Source organism: Chelonia mydas, chromosome 4, assembly GCF_015237465.2.
Source record: "Chelonia mydas isolate rCheMyd1 chromosome 4, rCheMyd1.pri.v2, whole genome shotgun sequence".
In the NCBI taxonomy this organism is placed as follows: Eukaryota; Metazoa; Chordata; order Testudines; family Cheloniidae; genus Chelonia; species Chelonia mydas.
This window is the reverse complement of record NC_057852.1, coordinates 107,780,899-107,800,370: the sequence shown is the minus strand read 5'-3', so window position 1 is coordinate 107,800,370 and position 19,472 is coordinate 107,780,899. Positions and strand designations below refer to the sequence as shown.

Here is a 19,472-nt window from a genome sequence, read left to right as displayed (position 1 = left end):
AATGTGTTTTCAACAGGAGATGCTGAGCTCTTTTGAAATCTAGCCCTAGTCGTGGGTGATGAGCACTCCTGGTTCAGATTATAGAAATGATAACATCTAGAATTACTACAATTTACAAATGAACATAATAGCTTGAGGAGATGGAAGGCCAATGAATTAGGGACTGTGCTATGTACAGATATCAGCTGGCCAATATCAGCTAGAAACATTAAGGAAACATATAATTATACATTTACTACATAATTCACTTTTACTACATGAAAACATGACTAATTTATATATCACTTACAAAAGTGAGCTTGGAATTTCAACAGAATTGTCTTTAAGTCACAAATCTTTTATTTTTAAAAATTTCGTTTCTCTCTTTCATTCAAACTTCAGGATTAATGCAACCAGCTGCATTACATGTGAAATATCGGCACTTTTAGAAACCATTTTTTTTGTTTTGGTTTTTTTTAAGCAACTAAAAGCTGTGGTAAAATTCCCAGACATTGAAATTAAGTAGTAAATCCAAAAAGACACACTATATCTAGTAATCTTGACAAAACAAATTTGCACATTACATAATGCTTGCTGGGAAAATAGTCTTTAATACACATTTTAATACACACTTGAAATGTGCTGTGGACACAACTGGGGGGCTATCTGTAAGAATTTCTTAAAAAGTTCTGGTCTGCTTCTCAACACTGGACCTGATGCTTAAAAAAAAAAAATATTCACAAAAGAGAAAAAGTTTCTCTGTAAAAAACACCAAAGATACTCCCAAAATGTATAAAACACTTTGCACGGCAGATTCTCTTTTCTCCTCCTTGCATGAAGTACCAATTGTTTGTAAACAGTTTTTAAAAGCGTTAATAGCTTTAGGGAATGTGTGAATCACAGTTCACATGAATTTCTCTCATGAAGTAGTACAATATTGCTACACAGTAGTTTCATGTTTCCATAACCCAGTCCTAATATTGCCAGTGCTATCTGCAGTGAGCAAGGGTCCATCCTGTCCACTGCCTTTAAGTTGTCCATTCTGAATGGCTAAATTTAAGCCATATGATTTTTGCTGGCTTTCAAGTTCAACTACTATTGGTTTCCTCAGAACATCCTTTTTGTTGTTTGTAGCAATGGGTTTTTCACTATTTTTATTGCTTTTTGGAAGCGTACTGCAAGCATCGCTGCTATCTTGTTGCGACTGGTTATACTGGCGTTCTCTGTATGCTAAATAGGCTCTTCGACTCCTTGAATGTCCTTCACTGTTGCTTTGTCGATTTTTAGATAAGCCATTTTGTACACTTCCTTCCACACTGGTGGGGACATCGTATGCATACTCCCTCAATACTGTAAGCCTACTTGCGCGATGTCCCTTACTTCTGTTTTTATGATGCCGGCTTTGGTGTCCATTTGTTCGAAACTGAATCTCTAATGGAGCCACATGCATTTTGATGTCATTGTCTACTGAATGCTCAGTCAGACTGTTATCAAGCTGAGGACCTGTGTTCAGTGGTAAAGAATTAGGATGGCATTGAGCTGCTGCAGCCTGTATGTTGGTTAGTTTACAACCTTGAGAAGAATTTTTTAGGCTTGATGCACTCTTATTAGTGCACGAAGATTCCGCACTGCTGTTGGTACACTTAGGAGTCTCTCCATTAGTCCCACTGGAATTGGAGGGCTGAACATTAACTTGCACTGAGTATGTGCTCCTTCCAGGACAGCAGGCTGTTATCCAAGCATGCCTGACATCTTCCCTATTAACACAATGATGCATCATAAGAAAGGCACTAAGGCTTAAACATGTGATCCCAAAAAAGCAACTAACAATCAAGTCCATGGGATAATACAGAGAAACTGCCAAGGCCCCGAAAATCCACAAAGCAACATACAAAAACAAAGCGAGGCTTGCTCCCAGAAGCTGAGCTTGAAAACTGTGCTCATTCTCCAAAGCTGATGTGGAAACCAGTGAGACTGACACTGAATCCTGATGATTCAGGTCCCCATGTTCACTGGTTGCTAAACGCTGCTGTTCCTCAGCTGGCTCTTTAAGTTCAAATTTGCGTTCAGGGTGTCGTTTCAATTGTATAAAGATGCTGAGAAAATACATGCAGTTTATGAAAATTATGAAGCTAGCTGGTCCATAAAAGGCTCCTAAGCTAGGTTCCCATGTCATCCAGCAACTGGAAAAAAACACAAAAAAAGATAGCACATCAAGACAGATGACCTCTCAGAAGTCACAATATTTAAGTATCATTTTGAACTGTTGAAATAAGTCTTGGCTATGTGGCATATCTTCCAAAAAATGACAACCAAAAATCATAACAATTTATTATAAAGCTGTCAAATATCCAATACTCACTATGGTGCATTAGGCCTGCTGCCGTAGTTCCTGATGTTAGCTGCTGCTGTTATCCCACAAACTATGATAGGGATTCCTCCGCCAATAAGGTAGAATCTAAAAATAGGGCAAAGTTATTAATGGTTCTTCCAACAGTTTAAAGAGACTTTATTTAGCCACCATGAGCTAAAAAGGCCCTTAAGAAAAGGCTAATCATAGAATCATAGATTTTAAGGTCAGAAGGGACCATTATGACTGTCTAGTCTGACCTCCTGCACAATGCAGGCCACAGAATCTCACCCACCCACTCCTGTAACAAACCTCTAACCTATGTCTGAGCTATTGAAGTCCTCAAATTGTGGTTTAAAGACTTCAAGATCCACAGAATCTTCCAGCAAGTGACCCATGCCCCACGCTGCAGAGAAAGGCAAAAAACCCACAGGGCCTCTGCCAATCTGCCTTGGAGGAAAATTCCTTCCTGACCCCAAATATGGCTATCAGCTAAACCCTGAGCATGTGGGCAAGACTCACCAGCCAGACACCCAGGAAAGAATTCTCTGTAGTAACTCAGATCCCACCCCATCTGACATCCCATCACAGGCCATTGGGCTTATCTACCGCTAACAGTCAAAGATCAATTAATTGCCAAAATTAGGCTATTCCATCATACCATCCCCTCCATAAACTTATCAAGCTTAGTCTTGAAGCTAGATATGTCTTTTATCCCACTGCTCCGCTTGGAAGTCTGTTCCAGAACATCACTCCTCTCATGGTTAGAAACCTTCACCTAATTTCAAGGCTAAACTTCCTGATGGCCAGTTTATATCCATTTGTTCTTGTGTCCACATAGGTACCGAGCTTAAATAATTTCTTCTCCCTCCGTGGTATTTATCCATCTGATATTTATAGAGAGCAATCATATCTCCTCTCAGCCTTCTTTTGGTTAGGCTAAACAAGCCAAGCTCCTTGAGTCTCCTTTCATAAGACAGGTTTTCCATTCCTTGGATCATCCTAGTAGCCCTTCTCTGTACCTGTTCCAGTTTGAATTCATCTTTCTTAAACATGGGAGACCAGAACTACGCACAATATTCCAGATGAGGTCTCCCCAGTGCCTTGTATAACGGTACTAAACACCTCCTTATCTCTACTGGAAATACCTCGCCTGATACATCCCAAGACTGCATTAGATTTTTTCACAGCCCTATCACATTGGTGGCTCCTGGTCATCCTGTGATCAACCAATATTCCGAGGTCCTTCGCCTCCTCTGTTACTTCCAAGTGATGCGTCCCCAATTTATAACAAAAATTTTTGTTATTAATCCCTAAATACATGACCTTGCACTTTTCACTATTAAATTTTATCTTATTGCTATTACTCCATTTTACAAGGTTATCCAGATCTTCCTGTATGATATCCCAGTCCTTCTCTGTATTGGCAATACCTCCCAGCTTTGTGTCATCCGCAAACTTTATTAGCATATTCCCGCTTTTTGTGCCAAGGTCAGTAATAAAAAGATTAAGTAAGATTGGTCCCAAAACCGATCCCTGAGGAACTCCACTAGTAACCTCCTTCCAGCCTGACAGTTCACCTTTCAGTGTGACCCATTGTAATCTCCCCTTTAACCAGTTTCTTATTCACCTTTCAATTTTCATATTGATCCCCATCTTTTCCAATTTAGCTAATAATTTCCCATGTGGAACTGTATCAAATGCCTTACTGAAATAGAGGTAAATTAGATTCATTGCATTTCCTTTGTCTAAAAAATCTGTTACTTTCTCAAAGAAGGAGACCAGGTTGGTTTGACACGATCTACCTTTTGTAAAACCATGTTGTATTTTGTCCCAATTACCATTGGCCTCAATGTCCTTAGCTACTTTCTCCTTCAAGATTTTTTCCAAGACCTTGCATGCTACAGATGTCAAACTAGCAGGCCTGTTGTTACTCGGATCACTTCCCCTCCTCCCGCCTTTCTTAAAAATAGGAACTATGTTAGCAATCCTCCAGGCATATGGTACAACCCCTGAGGTTACAGATTCATTAAAAATTTTTGCTAATGGACTTGCAATTTCATGTGCCAGTTCCTTTAATATTCTTGGATGAAGATTATCTGGGCCCCCCCGATTTAGTCCCATTAAACTGTTCAAGTTTGGCTTCTACCTCGGATGTGGTAATATCTACCTCCACATCCTCATTCCCATTTGTCGTCCTACCATTATCCCTAAACTCCTCATTAAAGACTGAGGCAAAGTATTTCTTTAGATATTGACCATGCCTAGATTATCCTTAACCTCCACTCCATTCTCAGTGTTTAGCGGTCCCACTTCTTCTTTCTTTGTTTTCTTCTTATTTATATGGCTATAGAACCTTTTACTATTGGTTTTAATTCCCTTCGCAAGGTCCAACTCTACATGGCTTTTGGCCTTTCTCACTTTATCCCTACATGTTCTGACCTCAATAAGGTAGCTTTCCTTGCTAATCCCTCCCATCTTCCACTCCTTGTAGGCTTTCTGCTTTTTCTTAATCACCTCTCTAATATCCAGGTATCATCCACCTGAAAACCAGATACATTCCCAGGGTTTTGGAAACTTTAGATGGTGCTTTACTGAGAAAAGTAAGGTCAGTCACAGGTAGCTAGCTGGCAGATTGGGGCTTTGGTGAAATCATTACCCTCAATCTCAAGGTTTCCCTCGTGATATAACCTGCCTTCACCTGCTAACAATTGATGGCTTCTCCCTCAGACTGGGAAGAGAAAGGGTAAGTCATGTCAGTGAGTCAGGCCCAGGAGGAGTTGTCAAAGAAGTCAGCAGCAGAGTGCAGAGAGCCAAGGCAGTAAGCTATCAACCTGGGGAAGGTTGTTAATCTTTCATCCTTTTGCTTAGGTGCTGTGTTAAGTTTGTTACTGGCAGATCACCCATATCGGACAAGGAAAGAGATATTATTGTATATGAATTCTCAAGCATTTGCAGTTTTGGAGAAGTCCTGTTCTTCAGAAAAGGAGGAGGATCTCAGACACAGCAGCAGCTTGTTTCACAAAACAAAATTTTGGTGAAAGTGTTCAGGGAGCTCTGGGGACAGCACGCATGTATGTGTGCGCAGGGGGGACTTGGAGGAGCTCTCTGGGAAGGAGGAAGGAGTTGGAGGGGCTCAAAGAAGCAGGATGGAACAGAGGATGGGGGGGGGAACTAGGGCAGCTGACAAGAGAACAGGCATAGACAAAAAGAAAAGGAGGACTTGTGGCACCTTAGAGACTAACCAATTTATTTGAGCATGAGCTTTCGTGAGCTACAGCTCACTTCATCGGAGTAGCTCACGAAAGCTCATGCTCAAATAAATTGGTTAGTCTCTAAGGTGCCACAAGTCCTCCTTTTCTTTTTGCGAATATAGACTAACACGGCTGTTACTCTGAAACCAGGCATAGACAAGGGGCTCATAGCCTATATTAACACCAACTCTTAAGCAACAAAGGGCAACTCTGTTGCTAAGTGTAATCCACTGGCTCCCTGTTTGAATTTGGCCCAAAGCAAAGTCCTGTTTCTACATTACATGACCGTAAATGGATTGGTGTTCCTTGTTATTTCAGTGACTGCCTCATCACCTGTAGCCCTCTAAGGCAGATGCATGACAAAATGGGTCTTACTGACTGACTTCCTGGGGATAGAGCGTCCATAACAGTGGGTCATCGACTAGCTTGCCAGAGGACATCAGAACGAACCCAACTCTGAGTATATTCAGCTCAAAAAGTGAACTGAGTATATTCACCTCTTCCAACACACCCTAAAACACCACCATAGTAAGAATCTCACAGGGACACAGAGTAAAAGGAAGGAGGAGTCATCAGAGGATAATAAAAAAAAAGATAGAAAGGAGGGGAGGAGGTGATAAAAGGGAAAAAGCGTGAAAATTCCTGAGCCAGGAGACCAATTAGATCAAATGAGGATATTCTGAGTGCTAAGTAAGTTGATAAGCACAGCTTTTAGATATTATGGTGCCAATCTTTAAAAAAGGGAAGAAGGAGGATCCTGGGAACTACAGGCCAGTCAGCCTCACCTCAGTCCCTGGAAAAATCATGGAGCAGGTCCTCAAAGAATCAATCCTGAAGCACTTGCATGAGAGGAAAGTGATCAGGAACAGCCAGCATGGATTCACCAAGGGAAGGTCATGCCTGACTAATCTAATCGCCTTTTATGATGAGATTACTGGTTCTGTGGATGAAGGGAAAGCAGTGGATGTATTGTTTCTTGACTTTAGCAAAGCTTTTGACACGGTCTCCCACAGTATTCTTGTCAGTAAGTTAAGGAAGTATAGGCTGGATGAATGCACTATAAGGTGGGTAGAAAGTTGGCTAGATTGTCGGGCTCAACGGGTAGTGATCAATGGCTCCATGTCTAGTTGGCAGCCGGTGTCAAGTGGAGTGCCCCAGGGGTCGGTCCTGGGGCCGGTTTTGTTCAATATCTTCATAAATGATCTGGAGGATGGTGTGGATTGCACTCTCAGCAAATTTGCGGATGATACTAAACTGGGAGGAGTGGTAGATATGCTGGAGGGGAGGGATAGGATACAGAAGGACCTAGACAAATTGGAGGATTGGGCCAAAAGAAATCTGATGAGGTTCAATAAGGATAAGTGCAGGGTCCTGCACTTAGGACGGAAGAATCCAATGCACAGCTACAGACTAGGGACCGAATGGCTAGGCAGCAGTTCTGCGGAAAAGGACCTAGGGGTGACAGTGGACGACAAGCTGGATATGAGTCAGCAGTGTGCCCTTGTTGCCAAAAAGGCCAATGGCATTTTGGGATGTATAAGTAGGGGCATAGCGAGCAGATCGAGGGATGTGATCGTTCCCCTCTATTCGACATTGGTGAGGCCTCATCTGGAGTACTGTGTCCAGTTTTGGGCCCCACACTACAAGAAGGATGTGGATAAATTGGAGAGAGTCCAGCGAAGGGCAACAAAAATGATTAGGGGTCTAGAACACATGACTTATGAGGAGAGGCTGAGGGAGCTGGGATTGTTTAGTCTACAGAAGAGAAGAATGAGGGGGGATTTGATAGCTGCTTTCAACTACCTGAAAGGGGGTTCCAAAGAGGATGGCTCTAGACTGTTCTCAATGGTAGCAGATGACAGAACGAGGAGTAATGGTCTCAAGTTGCAGTGGGGGAGGTTTAGATTGGATATTAGGAAAAACTTTTTCACTAAGAGGGTGGTGAAACACTGGAATGCGTTACCTAGGGAGGTGGTAGAATCTCCTTCCTTAGAGGTTTTTAAGGTCAGGCTTGACAAAGCCCTGGCTGGGATGATTTAACTGGGACTTGGTCCTGCTTCGAGCAGGGGGTTGGACTAGATGACCTTCTGAGGTCCCTTCCAACCCTGATAGTCTATGATTCTATGATTCTATTCTAGAGGCTTCACAAACATTAGCTAATTGCTCCTCACAACGTTCCTGGTAGTTCGGTATTATTCCCAATTTATAGACAGGGAAACTGAAAAGACATTATGGCTAAAATTATCAAAATTAGCTCCTTAAGTTTGTTTTTCAGGATGTAAATTAGCAACCTGATTTTCAAAGGTGCTGAATGCCTCCTCTGACTGAAGTCAACAGAAGTTTAGGGTGCTCAGCATTTCTAAAAATCAGGCCACTTATTTAGTTGCCTAAGTATGGATTTAAGTACCTAACTTCAGATATCCAAACACTAGTCTTTAAGTGATGAGGACTCTTGGTGGTATGGACAGAGAGGTTAAGTCACCTCCTGTCATACTAAGCCAGCAGCAGCAGAGGAAGGATTATATTTGAGACTGACTCCCAATCCCATGCCACACTAGTTGCACCTTAAATATGTTTAAAAAAAAAATTGGAAAAGGCAGCATAGTTCCTAACCTGAAGAGCCTGCAATCTAAAATAGAAAGATGGTGTGATATGGAAAAGGAACAAACAAGAAGTAAGGTGGACAGATGGTTATTGGTACATACAGTATCACATAAATGTAGGGCTGAAAGGAAACTCAAGAGGTCATCTAGTCCAGCCCCCCTGATCTGAGGCAGGACCAAGTAAATCTAGACCATCCCTGACAGGTGTTTGTCTTACCTGTTCTTAAAAACCTCCAATGATGGGGATTCCACAACCTCCTTTGGAAGCTTATTCCAGTGCTCAGCTATCCTTATAGTTAGAAAGTTTTCCCTAACAGCTAACCTAGAGCTCTCTTGCTGAAGATCAAACCGATTTACTTCTTGTCCTACCTTTGTGGACATGAAGAACAACTGAGCACCGTCCTCTTTATAACAGCTTTTAACATGACCCACCACCCCCTCTTTTCTCAAGACGTAACATGCCCCATTTTTAACCTTTCAACATATATCATATTTTCTAAACCTTTAATCATTTGTGTAGCTTTCCTCTGGACTCTCTCCAATTCGTCCTCATCTTCTTAAAGTGTGGTACCCAGAACTTAACACAGTACTCCAGATGAGGCCTCATTAGGCAATTAGTTCCTGTGTCTTGTATACTGCTCTCGTGTTAATATACCTCAGAATATAAGCTTTTCTTCACAACTTCACCAATTGCTGACTCACATTCAAGCTGTGATCCACTACAACCCCGAGATCCTTTTCAGCAGTACTAATGCCTAGCCAGTTATTCTGCATTTTGTAATGTGTATTTGATTTTATCTTGTGCTATTCTTTTGCACTCATCTTTAGCAATTTGTTCATGTTTCCACTTTTTATAGCTTTGATTTTCAGGTAATTAAAGAATTCCTGATGCAGCCATATTGGCCTCTTACTATTCTTCCTATCTTTCCCTCACATCAGGATAGTTTGCTGTTGTACCTTTAATAACGTCTCTAAGAAACTACCAGCTCTCCTTTTTCTCTTATATTTTCTTCTCATGGGATTTGACCTACCAGTTCTCTGAATCCATTTAAGTTGGCTTTTTTTCAATACCATTGTCATTTTGCTACTCTCACTCATTTCCTTCCTTTCCTAAGAATCATGAAGTCTATCATGATCAGTCTATCTATTCATGATCACTTTTTTCGAGTCACTACCAATTCCTCCGTTAGTCTTGATAATGCAATTTTAACCATGAGACCTTCTTTGCTTTCCATTGTGATAACCATAAAATATAAGCTCCACTTTCTGTTGGAGGAATAAATTTATTTTTAAACTCTTTTGCCATTCTTGTACTAAAGACTGACAATCTCCATAACAACTGTAATTGCACTTTTTCCGAAAAAAATTAGTAATATAATAATCTGTATGAAATTATTTGGTATTAGGGTGCATAACAGATAGAAATAAATGAAAGGTAAAGTAGTTTTTGAGGTCCTGCAACAGATGAAGAGAGGGATGGAAACAAGCACAAACGGGAGAAAAAATGGAAGACAGATACAGACAAGATGAAACAACAAATTCCTCCAAGCCTATGCTAGAGCTGTATCATACAGGCCAAGAGAACCTACCTTTCTATCAGCCTCCACAGAAGCTTTCAAATCGCACCCCAAGGAGTAAACTGAATGAATCCTGAAGGTATGTCTAAACTGGAGCTAGGTGAGAATTCCAGTTCAGGTAGACAGACATACCCACACTAGCTCTAATCAAGCTAGCATGCACGTATAGCAGTGGTTGCATGAGCAGTAGGATGGACTGGCCATGCAGCATACAATTCTACGTGAAACCCTAGGTACAACCTTGGACAGCTAGTCCCTCCTATCACTTGTGCCACCAATGTTACACTTTCCATTTTTAACTATAACAGGACCGCTTGGAAATAGTGACCATAATATAACAACATTTAACATTCCTGTGGTGGGAAGAACACCTCAACAGCCCAACACTGTGGCATTTAATTTCAGAAAGGGGAACTATGCAAAAATGAGGAGATTAGTTAAACAGAAATTAAAAGGTTCAGTGACTAGAGTGAAATCCCTGCAAGTTGCATGAACACTTTTCAAAGACACCATAATAGAGGCTCAACTTAAATGTATACCCCAAATTAAAAAAACAGTGAAAGAACTAAAAAAGAGCCACCGTGACTTAACAACCATGTAAAAGAAGCAGTGAGAGATAAAAAAGCATCTTTTAAAAAGTGGAAGTCAAATCCTAGTGAGGTAAATAGAAAGGAGCATAAACACTGCCAAATTAAATGTAATAAGAAAAGCCAAAAAGGAGTTTGAAGAACAACTAGCCAAAAACTCAAAAGGTAATAACAAAATGTTTTTTAGTACATCAGAAGCAGGAAGTCTGCTAAACAACCAGTGGGGCCCCTGGATGATCGAGATACAAAAGGAGCACTTAAAGACGAGAAATTAAATGAATTCTTTGCTTCAGTCTTCACAGCTAAGGATGTTAGGGAGATTCCCAAACTTGAGCCGTCTTTTGTAGGTGACAAATCTAAGGAATTGTCACAGATTGAAGTGTCACAAGAGGTGGTTTTGGAATTAATTGAGAAACTTAACAGTAACAAGTCACCGGGACCAGATGGCATTCACCCAAGAGTTCTGAAAGAACTCAAATGTGAAATTGCGGAACTATTAACTATGGTTTGTAACCTGTCCTTTAAATCAGCTACTGTATCCAATGACTGGAAGATAGCTAATGTAACACCAATATTTAAGAAGGGCTCTAGAGGTGATCCTCGCAATTACAGACCGGTAAGTCTAACGTCAGTACCGGGCAAATTAGATGAAACAATAGTAAAGAATAAAATTGTCAGACACATAGAAGAACATAAATTGTTGCGCAAAAGTCAACATGGTTTCTGTAAAGGGAGATCACGTCTTACTAATCTATTAGAGTTCTTTGAGGGGGTCAAACAAACATGTGGACAAGGGGGATCCAGTGGACATAGTGTACTTAGATTTCCAGAAAGCCTTTGACAAGGTCCCTCACCAAAAGCTCTTACGTAAATTAAGTTGTCATGGGATAAGAGGGAAGATCCTTTCATGGATTGAGAACTGGTTAAAAGACACAGAACAAAGGGTAGGAATAAATGGCAAATTTTCAGAATGGAGAGGGGTAACTAGTGGTTTTCCCCAAGGGTCAGTTCAAGCATCAATTCTATTCAACTTATTCATAAATGATCTGGAGAAAGGGATAAACAGTGAGGTGGCAAAGTTTGCAGATGATACTAAACTGCTCAAGATAGTTAAGACCAAAGCAAACTGTGAAGAACTTCAAAAAGATCTCACAAAATTAAGTGACTGGGCAACAAAATGGCAAATGAAATTTAATGTAGATAAATGTAAAGTGATGCACACTGGAAAAAAATAACCCCTACTATACATACAATATGATGGGGGCTAATTTAGCTACAACTAATCAGGAGAAAGATCTTGGAGTCATCGTGGATAGTTCTCTGAAGACGTCCACGCAATGTGTAGAGACAGTCCAAAAAGCAAACGGGATGTTAGGAATCATTAAAAAAGGGACAGAAAATAAGATGGAGAATATCTTATTGCCCTTATGTAAATCCATGGTATGCCCACATCTCGAATACTGCATACAGATGTGGTCCCCTCATCTCAAAAAAGATATACTGGCATTGGAAAAGGTTCAGAAAAGGGCAACTAAAATGATTAAGGGTTTGGAACAGGTCCATATGAGGAGAGATTAAAGAGGCTAGGACTTTTCAGCTTGGAAAAGAGGAGACTAAGGGAGAATATGATAGAGGTATATAAAATCATGAGTGGTGTCGAGAAAGTGTATAAGGAAAAGTTATTTACTTGTTCCCATAATATAAGAACTAGGGGCCACCAAATTAAATTAATGGGCAGCAGGTTTAAAACAAACAAAAGGAAGTTCTTCTTCACTCAGCGCACAGTCAACCTGTGGAACTCCTTGCCTGAGGAGGTTGTGAAGGCTAGAACTACAACAGGGTTTAAAAGAGAACTAGATAAATTCATGGAGGGAAGTCCATTAATGGCTATTAGCCAGGACGGGTAAGGAATGCTGTCCCTAGCTTCTGTTTGTCAGAGGGTGGAGACGGATGGCAGGAGAGAGATCACTTGATCATTATCTGTTAGGTTCACTCCCTCTGGGGCACCTGGCATTGGCCACTGTCGGTAGACAGGATACTGGGCTGGACAGAACTTTGGTCTGACTCAGTTTGGCCATTCTTATGTTAACAAGCTGGTTCAATCAGAGCTAGTACAGGTATGTCTATCTGAGCTGGAAATTACACTTTTCAGCTCCTGCATAGACATACGCTGACTCTCTACAGATTGCTTCAGAACCAACGGCTGCGAAAAACTCTCTCTGTACTCTGCTGATGGGAACACACATTTGGAAAGTCTTCCCAAGCAACCTATATCCAACCTGCCTGCACCCACCAACCAATAGACTGTCTCCCAAAGTTCAGTATATTCACGCATCAAGATGTTCTGGACATCCTAAAGAAATCGTGACCCAAGCCCTGTGAATCCAACTCTTGCTTTTCCTGGCTTCTGAAAGAGACATGAACTGGTATCACTCCTGACCAAAGTAGCTAACAACTCATTCAGGGAAGGAATCTTTCCTTCCTCCTTCAAACACACAACAGTCTGACCAACACTGGAAAAAATCTACCCACCCTGGATACATTGACTCTAGCCAACTAGCACCCTGTGTCAAATGACCTATTCCTGAATAGTCTCAGAGAAGCTAGCCCAAGGCCAACCACAAGCTCATCTAACTGAAGTGAATATCCTAGATCTGATGCTATCTGGATTCAGGCCAGCGCATGGGATGGAAACAACTTTAGTGGCATTGATGGATGATCTCCTGTCAGTCCATTGTTTAGACTTGATCCTGAATTCTTCACTAACACTATGCTCTCACCTAGCAGCACCCAAGATTAATGCTTTCTACCAAATCTGGTTGGTGACTGTCTCATCCTCATGGACGGTGACCTGGACTCAGTTATGCATACCTTTATCACCTCTTGGCTAGATCACAGTAATGCAGTAAACATGGGCATGAGCCTTCAGGCCTTAGGAAACACCAACTGATACAGAACTCTGAAGCACATCTCCCCAGCAAGATAGGCTACCACGACTATACCAAACCTGCCCTCCACTTTCTACACTGGCTTTCCACAGAACGTCAAATCAAGTTCAGGATCTCAGTCCTTGTCTTCAAAGTGTTCAATGGTCTGGGCCAGGATATCTGAAACATCACCTAAAGCTCCAGAATGGAGACCATGATTGACAATTTTGCTCCTCAGGTACAATCTAACTCTCCACAATAAGAGTAAAAGTTCGCCTGTGTGGGACACAAAACTTTCTCAGAGGCCAACCCGAGACCGTGGAATGAAATCCCCCAGGAATTAAGGACCACCACAAACCTCCACTTTCTGGTCTACATTCAACATGCATTTCTTTGGTCTTGCCTTCTCAAATACAGAATCATAGAAGATTAGGGTTGGAAGAGACCTCAGGAGGTCATCTAGTACACCCCCTGCTCAAAGCAGGACCAACCCCAACTAAATCATCCCAGCCAGGGCTTTGTCAAGCCAGGCCTTAAAAACCTCTAAGGGTGGAGATTCCACCACCTCCCTAGGTAACCCATTCCTGTGCTTCACCACACTCCTAGTGAAATAGTTTTTCCTAATATCCAACCTAGACCTCACCCACTGCAACTTGAGACCCTTGTTCCTTGTTCTGTCATCTGCCACCACTGAGAACAGCCTAGCTTCATCCTCTTTGGAACCCCTCTTCATGTAGTTGATAGCTGCTATCAAATCCACCCTCAGTCTTCCCTTCTGCAGACTAAATAAGCCCAGTTCCCTCAGCCTCTCCTCATAAATCACCTGTCCCAGCCTCCTAATCATTTTCATTGCCCTCCGCTGGACTCTCTCCAATTGGTCCACATCCTTTCTGTATGGGGGGCCCAAAACTGGATGCAATACTCCAGATGTGGCCTCACCAGTGCCGAATAGAGGGGGATAATCACTTCCCTCAATCTGCTGGCAATGCTCATACTAATGCAACCCAATATGCTGTTAACCTTCTTGGCAACAAGGGCACACTGCTGACTCATATCCAGCTTCTCCTCCACTGTAATCCCCAGGTCCTTTTCTGCAAGAACTGCTGCTTAGCCAGTTAGTCCCCAGCCTGTGGCAGTACATGGGATTCTTCTGTCCTGTGTGCAGGACTCTGTACTTGTCCTTGTTGAACCTCATCAGATTTATTTTGGCCTAATCCTCCAATTTGTCTAGGTCACTCTGGACCCTATCACTACCCTCCAGCATATTTACCTCTCCCCCCAGCTTAGTGTCATTCACAAACTTGCTGAGGGTGCAATCCATCCCATCATCCAGATCATTAATGAAGAAGATGTTGAACTAAACCCGCCCGAGGACTGACCCCTGGGGCACTCTGCTTGATACCCGCTGCCAACCAGACACTGAGCCATTGATCACTACCTGTTGAACCGGACTATCTAGCCAGCTTTCTATCCATCTTATGGTCCATTCATCCAATCCACACTACTTTAACTTGCTGGCAAGAATACTGTGGGAGACCGTATCAAAAGGTTTGCTAAAGTCAAGGTATATCACATCCACCACTTTCCCCATATCCACAGAGCCAATTATCTCATCATAGAAGGCAATCAGGTTGGTCAGGCATGACTTGCCCTTGGTGAATCCATGTTGACAGTTCCTGATCACCTTCGTCTCCTCCAAGTGCTTCAAAATGGATTCCTTGAGGTCCTGCTCCATGATTTTTTCAGGGACTGAGGTGATGCTGACCAGTCTGTCATTCCTCGGATTCTCCTCTTTCCCTTTTTTAAAGATGGGCACTATTATTTGCCTTTTTCCAATCGTCCGGGACATCCCCTGATCGCCACGAGTTTTCAAAGATAATGGCCAATGGCTCTGCAATCACATCAGCCAACTCCCTCAGCACAGTCGGGTGCATTGCATCCAGCCCCATAGACTTGTGCATATCCAGCTTTTCTAAATAGTCCTTAACTTGTTCTTTCACCACTGAGGGCTGCTCACCTCCTCCCCATTCTGTGCTGCTCAGTGCCTCATTCTGGGAGCTGATCTTGTCTGTGAAGACCGAGGCAAAAAAAGCATTGAGTACTTCAGCTTTTTCCACATCATCTGTCACTAGGTTTCCTCCTCCATTCAGTAAGGGTCCCACACTTTCCCTGACCACCTTCTTGTTGCTAATATACCTGTAGAAACCCTTCTTGTTACCCTTCACATTCCTTGCTAGCTGCAACTCCAATTGTGCTTTGGCCTTCCTGATTACACCCCTGCATGCTCAAGCAATATTTTTATACTCCTCCCTAGTTATCTGTCCAAGTTTCCACTTCTTGTAAGCTTCTTTTTTGTGTTTAAGCTCACCGAAGAATTCTCTGTTAAGCCAAGCTGGGCACCTGCCATATTTACTATTCTTTCTGCACATCAAGATGGCTTGTTTGTGCTCGCTCAATAAGGTTTCTTTAAAATACAGCCAGCTCTTCTGGACTCCTTTCCCCCTCATATCAGCCTCCCAGGGGATCCTGCCCATCAATTCCCTGAGGGAGTCAAAGTGTGATTTTTTGAAGTCCAGGGACCATATTCTGCTGCTCTCCTTTCTTCCTTTTGTCAGGATCCTGACCAGAACCATCTCATGGTCACTGCTGCCCAGGTTGCCACCCACTTCTACTTCCCCCACCAATTCCTCCCTGTTTGTGAGCAGAAGTGTGTGTGTGTATATTTAAAAAGCTTCCAAAAAGAGATACTCTACTGTACACACATCTTCCCTTGGTGAGAGGATGAGTGAAGAAACATGACAGATGTTAGTCACATTGCTTAATGATGTACTGGAAGGTGCTCACATACTATAATGATGAGCATGGTATAAAAACCTATTTAGAATAGTTTTATTTATTTATTTAAGGAAAATTTGCTTAAAAGTTACTCAAGGAAAGCAAAACAAACACTTGCTAACTCTTGCATTAGTTATTTAGTAATTACCTCCTACTTTCTCTGATTAAATGGATAAACTAGGTATTTCTGCCCTCAACTGTTAAACATAATATAATTCAATTTTATCCAATGTTCTCAGTAAGAAAAGCACTTTCATATTAGCTGCTGATTTATTAAATTTCTGAAATAAGTGTTCCATTTGGCTTTAAATGGAAACAAAGCCAATCAACTTCTGCCACCTTGTGGAGAATTCTGGGTTAGCAAGGTTTAATTAATATTGATATGAGTTCAGCACAGCTCTGGAATAAAACTTTTTAATGCTAGACTAAAATCATAATTTTCAAGTAAAGAAAACACTACAATTTACTTGAAGAAAAAATAATTATATTTCAGTAATTTTAGAAGACATGAAGAAAATCCTAACTGAAATGCATTTTTGTAATTTTCTTATTTACCAAGTACTAGTAGCATGTCTAACACATTTTTCTTCTCTAATCACAGAGAATTTGCTGAACAGTTTCGTCTTGAATTGAAGCAATTTTTTTTTTTGAAGTTCCAGTGTTTAAAACACAGGACTAGGAGTCAGGAGATGTATGGTGAGATTTTCAAATTAAATGGGAACAGTGTGAGACCAAAGCTGAGCACTTTTGATAATTCCACCCCAAAATCCCAATCCAAAAATTCTGCTACTGCTATCACGTAGGATCTTGGGTAAAAAATTTCATGACTCTGTGCCTCAGTTTCTTAATCTGAGAAACAGGAATACCACCCTCCTCTAATAAGAATGATCCTCTTCCTCAATTTCATGATTGTTTTGGGGCCTATGTTAATAATCTGGAAACAGCTTTGAAAGCCTTGCAACAAAGGTATTGTAAGAGTGCCAAATATTATAGCACTGTGTTACTGGATGTTTCCCATGATAGTATTTCCCACTTCATTCAAAGCACCCAAAATTATGTTTAGTTCAGAAATTCAAACTGAAAGACATACAATAAAGCAGACATTAAACAAAACGGTGCTCTCACCTGAGCATTGGTCTAGGTGGAGGAGGTGGCTCATCAGGATCTTGACACCTCTTCGCTTTTTTAGTAACTTGTTTGTAGATGTTACGAGATGTCACTCCCAGCCACAGTAGTGTGGCAAGAGTAGAATAATGCAGAATTATCCCAACCTTGAAAATAAAGGTTAAAAACACAAGCTTTACTAGTTCAGACAAAAGAATCTTTTTATAATTATTTATACAACACCTAATGCACCTGAATTTTTTTTAAAAGTTCAGCTCTTCTACAGAATATTTTTGTTTTATTTTGGCTTAGTTTTAAATGACAAACCACCTAAAATGATGGTTTCTTACAAGAATAGATTAGGCATTTAAAAATAAACTGAAAAACAGGTACAACATTCACAAATGTAATAACATTTATTATAAATCAAATATATTTATAACTTATGTAACACATACGTTTTAAAAAATGTCAATATAATGTTACGGCTAGACATTTAAATACAAAAAAGTGATGGAACAGCAAAAGTAAGGTTCTTATGGTAACTATCTTGTACACGCTGCATGTGGTGGGCCAGAAAGTGGTTGGCTAACAAGATAACCCACTGACTTTAATGTAAGGCAACCAGGAGCCACAGTACATATATTTGGATACAAATTTAACAGTCTTAGTCATTCAAATTAATAGATTCATGGAATTAGTATGGATTATTATTAGGAAAACAGTAGCTTAATTCAGACTTTTTGTGATTACATATGTAACGTTAAAGGTGCATTGACTGTTTACTTTTCTAAAATTAAATTTTCTTGGGTGGTGTTTAAGAAAAAACTGCCTGTGCCCACTGAAACTTTGAATTTCACACTTTTATTGAAATGAATGGAGTGAAGGGGAGCAGAGTTCACACATCACTTTAGTGACAGCAACAAAAAAGGTAGAAATGACATGTATTGTTTCCTGGAAGACGAGTGCGAGTGTGTGCATGCACCTACACTGCACCTTTTTTTGTGTACATGTAGTTCTCCTAGCACAGGTATAAATAGCAGTGCAGACAGTGAGGCATGGCTTAGCTGAGTAAAGACACACATAGGATGTGGGTGTGAACCTGAGTATATACCCTACATGGCTCTCTACTTGTCTAGGATGTGCCTCCTCCTCCTACAGTGCTCTTTTTAAAAAAAAAACAAAAACAAAAAAACAGGAGTAGCGTCACACTGCCTCCCTACCGCTGGAGCCTTTACCTATCACAGGAAAAGACTCTGGAAGTAGGGAGGCAGTGGGAAAAGGCTTCAGCAGTTCCCTGCTGCTAGAGGCCTTCCCCTTCCAGAGAGAGAGAGAGAAATTCTAGCAGCAGGGCAAAGCTCCGGCAGTGGAACAGCAGCAGGAAAAGGCTGAGGATTTTTGTTATTGAACGTATGCTGCCCTTTTGAATGGTCAGCCTTATATATAGGAAATTAAAAGGAAAATGAATGTGTTGTGAAAAGTAAGTATTTTCTTTAGCCACTCCAGGAGTCACCCTAATATTCAGAGTGAGTTTTAAACTGGATGTAAGAAACAGAAATGATAAAAATTCAAGAAACATTTCACTGACATTGATACAAGATGGCACCTGCTATTACAGCTGAAACCCTGAAACTGGCTTAGACATGACTTTCTGAGCTCAAACATCAGCCTCAGTAGAGCTACAAACACTGAAACCCTATATAAAACGAACACTCTGAAATTACAGAAGATCACGGAACAGATGAAACTGGTGGCTTTTATTTATAAAAACCACTGGTCTTTGAAGTGGAAACAAATCCTAAAAAGGGAAGGAATGAGAAGTCACTTTCTCATTCTGAGTAGAATAATAGAACTGTAGGGCTGGAAGGAACCTGAAGAGATCATGTAGTAGGAAAAAGTAAATAGTCTATTACTTTTTTCCCCCATATGGCATACAAAACCATGCACAGTTCTTGAAACAACCGAATTTAGAATTGATAGCCTTTAGAAATAAAACCACTACATAAAGGAACTTGAGATACTACCTCCAAAACTCTAAAAAAACAAACATGTATTCTCTTTCCCAACACCCAGTCCTATTAATCTTCCAGTTTTCAGATTAGCTCCAATTCCTTCCCTCATGAGTGGATGAAGATATATGAAACCTCTATCTGAAGCCAAGATTTACTGCTGTTTTGCAAATCATACAGAGGAGTGATGAAGCTGGTAACTTGTTTCCTCAAATGGAATCAGGTACGATTGTTAAAAAATCCATGC

At 41.0% G+C, this 19,472-nt stretch overlaps 1 protein-coding gene across 8 annotated transcripts in view; it reads right to left on the bottom strand.

Moving 5' to 3' along the window:
* Positions 1-570: 570 nt before the first annotated feature.
* ADGRA3 (adhesion G protein-coupled receptor A3) overlaps positions 571-19,472 on the bottom strand; it is a 131,966-nt gene continuing 113,064 nt past the window's right edge. For all 8 annotated transcript variants that reach the window (XM_007058106.4, XM_037897986.2, XM_037897987.2 and 5 more), the window contains 3 exons: positions 17,238-17,383; positions 2,342-2,437; positions 571-2,162 (listed from right to left, as the gene is read on the bottom strand). In XM_007058106.4, coding sequence (XP_007058168.2) covers positions 920-2,162; positions 2,342-2,437; positions 17,238-17,383 — 1,485 coding nt within the window. In that variant the 3' untranslated portion in view covers positions 571-919. The remainder of the gene's footprint in view (positions 2,163-2,341; positions 2,438-17,237; positions 17,384-19,472) is intronic.